At 38.3% G+C, this 7,690-nt stretch overlaps 1 protein-coding gene across 2 annotated transcripts; it reads left to right on the plus strand.

Moving 5' to 3' along the window:
• Positions 1-2,963: 2,963 nt before the first annotated feature.
• rpl29 (ribosomal protein L29) lies at positions 2,964-4,827 on the plus strand. Of its 2 annotated transcripts, XM_064306310.1 has the most exons (5): positions 2,964-3,071; positions 3,540-3,591; positions 3,694-3,758; positions 4,505-4,585; positions 4,616-4,827. In XM_064306310.1, exons 2-5 carry the CDS (start codon positions 3,555-3,557, stop codon positions 4,628-4,630), a joined length of 198 nt encoding a protein of 65 aa, XP_064162380.1. In that variant the 5' UTR covers positions 2,964-3,071; positions 3,540-3,554; the 3' UTR covers positions 4,631-4,827. The 2 variants fall into 2 exon arrangements, with proteins under 2 accessions (XP_064162380.1, XP_064162378.1); XM_064306308.1 differs by having other exon boundaries at positions 4,505-4,827.
• Positions 4,828-7,690: the final 2,863 nt, after the last annotated feature.

Genomic DNA, 7,690 nt, shown 5'->3' on the forward strand with positions numbered 1-7,690 from the left:
GGGGGAGAAAGGGAAAGACATGTTACTTACGGTAATTCATTAATGATAGGTTGGCTCTTTATTACCCAACATATTCATGGATTATAATTTTTTTTCGCAACTGGAAATAAAGCAACTTTGTTTCAATCAATGCAACTTAAAGGACTCGCTCTTCATTCAAGTAAACTTTTTACAAGTGCTCACAATTTATGCTGTTTCATTCAGTGATGTTTATGACAACATAAATGTTTTTTTTTAATGTTTAATTTTTCTTTTAAGTCCCCCTCCCCCAACCCTGTCTCCCACCTGCCTTCTGTCATTGTCACCTACTATCAAGATCCAAACTGACAAGTGGTCATTTGAAGTGCTTTCTGTTTTAAATGCAATGCTAGACAATTAAAGGGTTCTCTCAAGTGTTTATATTACCCATTTCTATGATCTGTAACTCATCATGGTTACTGCTACTCTTGAGATGAAACTCACCAGGATGGATAAACAATTATAAATACATACAAAATGTAGACTTCATGGGCAGTGAATTGAAGCAGTGTATAAGGCCATAAGTTTGTGACCAAGGAGCAGTGGTGGAAAGTCTAGGGATCAAGAAGCAAAAATCATGCCATGCATTTATTCCACCCATGAACTCAGCCAGTTGATTTCACAAATTAGTTCTACCTACTGAAGAAAGGTAGAAATCGTTCTTCAAAAATAAATAGCAAATCGAGTTGATAGGAACAAGATACTGGGGAAGATTTTTACTTTCTGGTCTTGGGTTTTCCACCTCTGCCAGGGAGTACTTATGACCAGGAAGTGCGAGGTTAAATCCAGCCAACCAAATCTACCAATCAGATAAATGAGTAAGATTTAAAAAGGGAAGCCCTGGAAACTCCCGCAGAATAAGAGGCTCAGTGAAGTCAGTGAACGGTTAATCAATACTCAGTGGATATGTAGAAAATCCACCAGCAGAAATTGTTAGTGTATTGTTCATCGGGCTGGAGGTTGACACTTCTAAGAAAAAAGGAAATAGTGTATGAAATTTACAATAACCCGTCTTCTAAGAAAATTAATCACTTATGATTCTTTGTGGTATTCTCTGCAAGTCATACAATTGCATTTTCTGTGAAAGACCAGAAGTGGATATTGCCGCCTTGTAGGTCTGTTGCATATACCCACACTGACACCCCCTGGCTGGTTTTGTAATGATTCAATTATCTGAAATGAGCACCAAAATCAGTGAGATTATCAGTGCAGTGTCATTATAAAAACATACATTTCCCCACGAATAAACCAGTAACTTCTATTACAGGGTGATATACTGTATCTGTCACTGTCACAGCTCAATATGACTTCATCCAAACAAGTGTGAAGTTAAATCATCTCATGTAGCAGCATTCATTTCCTTTATAAGAAAGATTGAAAATAAATAAATACAAAGCACAATAACAACAACAATAATAATAATAATAATAATAATAATAGTAATAATAATAATATTTAAAAATAATAATAATAATAATAATAATAAATATGGCCATTTGTATTGCACTTTTCAGACCACAGGCTCAAAATGCCTTATTTTAACACACACACGCATGCATGCATGCACACACACACACACACACAAATTAACAGACATTTTTTGACATTTTTAATTCAAAAAATGAAAGCTGATTGGTTCATGTAATGCTTTAATTTTCAGAAATTGTTCTTAATTGAAAAACAAACAAAAAAGAAAAATGCTTTTTTGTTTCATTGACAAAAACATAATTGCTACCTCCACTCATCGTTGCTGTCCTTTTTGATATATATATATATATATATGTACAGTAAGTCTTCACATATTAAGTTAATTCAGTCACAATGTGCTTTCTCATCAGAAGTTCGGCATAAAACATAAATATGTATGATATTTGATCATTACTCATGCTTCTATTTGGTGTTGGTTTTGGGTGCATTATCATAAAGCATCTCTGAGTAGGAGTGCTGTTGCAGGATCAGGGCTGGTGTTTGCAGATGTGGGTGCTTAAGGGTAAGATGTGGACCAGAGAAACCTGGCCCTAGATCAGCACCTATGCTCTGAGGCATGTTATCAATATGGAGGAACCCAGATTTCCCCAGTAAATGTCAAAGCATCCATAATGAACTAAAAGGCTAAACTGATCTTAGATTGGTGCTTCTGTGTTGAGACACCTTATGAATATTGGCCCTAGATCAGTTATTTTTATGGCATATAAAGTTAATGTTAGAAAAGCAGTGGGTGTGCTCAGATTTTTTTGATTAGATCATATATTTCTTAGCAGAATGCATCAAGATCAAACATAGACTCTCCCCATGTTAGCAGAAACAATATGTTAATTCTTAACAGGTTGCAATAATGCATTTTGCACATCCAATTTTGGATGAATATACAACTAACATTATTGATATTGATTATGATCATCACTGGGTTTGCATTGATCAGTAAATCAGCACACTTGCTGGTTATTCAACTGAGTGGATCTCTTTGCTCATTCTTTTAAAGTGAAGCTCTTTGGGGTGTATGAAAATTGCTATGCATTTATCAAAGACATAGTATTTTTTGTTGGATCGGCTGTATCACAAGGTTGAAAATATTATGGAAGGATGCCTTTCTAATTAAGCTACATTCACAGGGGATTCAGGGGGTCAGACATTGAGACATTGAGTAGGACAGTGGGGGGCTCACTTTTCAATATAAATTCTACAGAATGGAAAAAATAATTGAAATGTATATTTTATTTATATGTATTTCTTTATTTATGGCGTAACTATTAAAACGTGACAACAGAAATCATACTAAAGCTAGAGCACAGAAGCCAATGACAATGACTGTTTTCCACAGACTATGGGTTTTATCCCAAGCGAATACGTATGGTGGTACGTACTGGGTGTTTTTCTTTAATGAACTTCCACCGCACTAGATGGCAGCATCGTTATTTTTTTGTAAAACGTATGGTTAAGACAAGCTTGAAAAAACTTGGGGTGAAGAAGAAGTAATTCTCTATGGTTGATATTTCCCGTCGTGCAAAGCGCTCGCTCTTTCTCTTCCGGTTGTGTCTCCGTACGTGTGGAAGGTACTGAAGTTTCCCCAATTATGTATTTTCCAAATCTCTGTCAATCCTTCCATATTGAAAGTATAGTGTTAAGTTTAAACGTTGTTAGGGAATTAATAAGATTCTGACATATGAACAAAGGGTATATTGACGCTGAAACGGTTCCTTTTTCAGTGATAAATTTGTAATCCAAGATGCTAACTTCACTATGCCTAAATGCTCCCACAGTAAATTGCATGATGACTGCGAGTTTCTGTATTATTTTCGAGGTGTACCTCTTCCCATTCGCGTGATTAGCTTTAGTTATATTTATTTTGACGTTATTGTTACAAGTTGCATGAGTTTTTGTATGATAAAAGTAAACTACATTGCTCGCGAGACATTCTGTTTCTTTTTCTGACTAACATGACTTACAACGTGTTCGCGTTGTTGGATCATAATGAGGGCCAATCGAAAATATTTATTTACCTTTTGTTTATCACTACGCAGCACCGCTGAACCAAAATGGCAAAGTCGAAGAACCACACCACCCACAACCAATGTAAGTAACAGGCGAATTTGCATTCAGCTGTTTGCGTAGCTTTTGTAAGGTCAAGATTACACTTAATTTTCATTGAAAATAAATGCGCGTTTCCCTCTATAGCACGCAAAGCCCACAGAAATGGAATCAAGAAACCACGGTCCGACCGCTACGAGTCCCTGAAGGGAGTAAGTATACATTGAATAAATGGACACCTAGCTACCTACCAGTTCCTGTTGTCTCAATTCGTTTTATGCCTAATGTGCAAGACGGTAGCCAATTCTAGATACACAAACAGCTGTCAAAGTTGGGAGTAAGACACCAGGAAATTGTATCTAAACTTTCTGCTTGCAAATATTTTGTATGGCTATGTAGGTCTGTGGCTTAGCTGAATACATTTCTGAATATGGCTGTCTTTTTGAAATACCTTTATGTGCATCTAATGTGAAGTCTGATTGTCAGGCTGATGGGACTTCTGTAGACAAGCTAGCCTGCTTTCATATTATCAATGCCAGTGTATTATTAGTTATAGTACCTAATGGTGCCATTACTGATTTGGCAGAACACTGATTCAGCCTATTGCCCAGGTGTCAAACGCCTGTCCTGCAGGGCCACAATGTCTGCTGGTTTTTGGGTTGTTCTTGGCATAAGTGTTTAAGGCACTGATTGGCTAAAGAACCCGCACACCTTGGTCTCAAGGCCTTAATTGACAGGTGATTGAAAGGAAAATGCAAACCCACAGATACTGGCTCCCTTTGGGATTCAGTTGAACATTGCTGGCCTATTGGTTGAGCATCACTGGTGTTGGTGCTGCAAGTCCTTGTTCTGCACTGCAGTTAATGTAAACGCCAACTTTGATAAACCTCACAGATTTTGCAGTCCAATTTTGATCTCACTTGATTCCATGTGGCTTATGCTCGATGTCCTATTCTAGGTTGACCCCAAATTCTTGAGGAACATGCGCTTTGCCAAGAAGCACAACAAGAAGGGGCTGAAGAAGGCGATGGCAGCAAAGGCGGTGGCAGCAAAGGCGGTGGCAGCACAGGCGGCTCCCAAATAAACAGTGGCAGCCGTTGGAATGTCACAGAAGTACCACCTCTGTCACCATACTGCATATGGACTTTATCAACTCACGCAAGTTTCGTACTTGAATAAAGCCATGACTTGTTGAATGGAACCTGGGATTGTTTTTTCAAGTTTGTAAATCACAGGGCTGTTTTGGTTACTTTGGTCATAAAATATGCATTGTACACCCTTTGTATGGCTCCTGTGTTGGATGAAGTTTACATTAGGTTTGGCATACGGTGTTCAGGGATTATTGATGCTTATCCTTAACGCTGTTGCATTTCCTCTGTTTTATGGGTATTTACTGGTATAGTACCAGTATAGAGTATAGTCAGTGACGAAGTTCATGTTAAGACATTATCATCCTGAAGAATGAATTGTGTGAACTGAGAAATGAACCTTGTGCTAATTTGTGATTTTCAGTATAGTCAACATTGAAATGCAGTTTCAAATATATTGGTATTGATTATGGTCACTCAGTTGACTAGTAGACTTTTTAATGGGTGCTTCTTCACAGTTCTTAACCTCATTGGGAAGAATCTGAAAATTATTCCTCAACGGTGTTGAATGAGAAACTACAATATTTAAATCTTCTGGAATTAGAATTAAGATGGGGGTCATTGAAGAGAGTGGGATTTTGCAGTCACAGTATCAGAAAACCAGGTGTAAAGAGTTAACTGTTCTCAGAAGTTTTCGGAGTACTAATTTTTCAAATAATTACAAAAGGCCATGATTCATTTGAGTACTGAAATATTCATTGAAAATGAAGGGCCCAGGAGCTCTGGTTACATATTTTTAAGAGCAGTTTGCTCTTGAGTAAAATTTATAGTGGAGGATGGGGAATTGTGGGTAGGACTGCTAACATGCAGCATCCACAGTCTTGTTTAACTTGTCTTGATTTGTAAACATGGAGGCCCTTTGAGGGCACTAACAATGGCAGGTTTATTTGTGGAAAATTTTGACGCATTTCCACAGCTCACCCGGCTGTGGAGTAGGTGATGTCAGCTCCTAATACGTTGTACTCGTGGGGGGTGCCGTTTCACTATTGCTGTGATATGCTAAACGAGTGTCCAACAGCAGAGGTGGAACAGGGTGTTGCTGTGAAGCTATAGACCAGCCATTGGTCTCCGTCAATGTAAACTTACAAATGGACAATATCGGCGGATATTTTTACTGGACCTTCAGATTGGCTGTATGGTTGTGAATATAGGGCGATACTTTGGGTGGCAAAAAAACGTTGTGGGTAGTACACTTCTATTTTATTTTTTTACTTTGCTGGGAGGTCAGTTGATCACTTGAAAATGTGAAGGCTGTGTTTGCTAATAGCTCTTATTTAAGTGACAACACCCAGAAGTAGTTGTAATGTCTCCATTTTGGATGAAGAATTGACCATTTTTACAGTGTCATAAAGGTCAAACTGGTTGAATTCTTGATGGTGCATTCCTGGCTGATCCCGTCCTGCCCCCATTCTCGTTTGAGCTATAGGCTAGAATGCCGAGTCATAAATGGCTGGAATAAGCTGGCAGTATATCATTTCAATACTAACATGGCATCACCTGGACCCGAGTCTCGTTGGGTGAGGTCCAGTTTTCCCTCCTGGCACCGGTGTCCACTGGGGACTGGCCTTCCTGCAGTATGAAGAGCTCGCAGGCACCGGGCTGAGCTGGATTAATAAGAATAATACTCTTTATTTATACAGCACATCTCATACTGGCTTTCAGAGCTCTTTCCACAAAAGGGAACAAAGAAAGAAAAGACCAATGAAATGAGCCAGGTACAGTCTAGTCACAAATGCAACTAAAATTAGTAAAAACAGGCCTTCCCATACAAGTATGAACAAAAGAAAAATGGAGCAAATGAAAAGCATGTTTAAAAATGTTTTTAAAAGGTATTTAACAGGAAAGAATGGCTGAAGGTACTGATGCTTTCTGGTGAAGCAACCAAATGAAACCAGACTGCACAGTGAAAGCCAGCTCGCCCTTGGCTTTCAATTGTGTAACGGAGACAAAGGAAACCCTTATTGAACATTTGAAAACCTATTATATTTGATAGAGTCTAAGTAATTTTAAAATTTTGTTCTAAAACCAGCCAAGAGCTGGTTTAGGGGGGCAAAGACTGGAGCCATACGAGTCCTCATTTGTTATATTTAGATGTCTAGCTTCGGCATTCTGAATCAATCGGAGACTATCAATGCATTGCAGCTTACATTTGTGTATAGAACACGACAATGATCTAATCATGAGAAATATAGCTGACTACTTTGTGTCTTGAAACGATATCTAGGCTAATTCTATATTTCTTAGATGGCAGAAGCATACCTGTGATGTCTTAATATGTTTCTCAAAACCCAGCTTTGAATCAAAGACACCAAGGTTCTTTACCACACATTATTTGTTGGGAATTAAGGGACACTGACTTGCATGAGTAAAATCTAAATGTTGTTCATGAAATCTTTAATTAACAGAAAACTGCACTTCTCAACTATGCACTGATGAAATGGGATCTCAATATGAAGGCACTCTAATTACATGAATATTTATAGAAGATGTCTTAAAGTGAGAAATGACATTAACCAGTGAGACATTTTTAGAGGTGTTTGTATCATTATCTCCCCAGCTAACTGCAGTTTCTCTGTCAGTTTTGGAAAGTGCAGACAAGGACACACTTTCCTCTGGAATACGCAAAGCCACTGCTTCTCCCTCTCCAGCATTCCCCAGGCAAGCTCACGCAGACATTGACAGTTATTTCCTCAATTAGAGTTTAAATCAAATGCTTGTAGTGGAGGGGCAAATCATTAACCCAACCAGTGAAAATTTACCCCAGCTCTTTCCCCTTAGAAATTAAGCCTGGTGTCACTGAGATTTAAATAATTTGGTGAATGTGGATTCTATATTTCAGCAATAACTTTACTTGTATTTATTTTTCTTTACTTCCAAAGAAATACAATGAGATATTTTGGGGTCTGAGTAGGAGGCATCAGCCTCTTATTTTAGGGCCAGATGCTGTGTCTGAGCGACAGCTGCAGCAGGGCTGTTGCAGTTGTGAACATGAGTAG

Source organism: Anguilla rostrata, chromosome 13, assembly GCF_018555375.3.
Source record: "Anguilla rostrata isolate EN2019 chromosome 13, ASM1855537v3, whole genome shotgun sequence".
NCBI lineage: Eukaryota > Metazoa > Chordata > Actinopteri > Anguilliformes > Anguillidae > Anguilla > Anguilla rostrata.

What these genes read in the sequence shown, in the direction of transcription:
- rpl29 (XM_064306308.1), top strand. Translation starts at nt 3,555, where the DNA reads ATGGCAAAGTCGAAGAACCACACCACCCACAACCAAT. An exon ending in CCACACCACCCACAACCAAT is followed by an intron (nt 3,592 to 3,693) that starts GTAAGTAACAGG and finishes TTCCCTCTATAG; the next exon opens with CACGCAAAGCCCACAGAAAT. An exon ending in GCTACGAGTCCCTGAAGGGA is followed by an intron (nt 3,759 to 4,504) that starts GTAAGTATACAT and finishes GTCCTATTCTAG; the next exon opens with GTTGACCCCAAATTCTTGAG.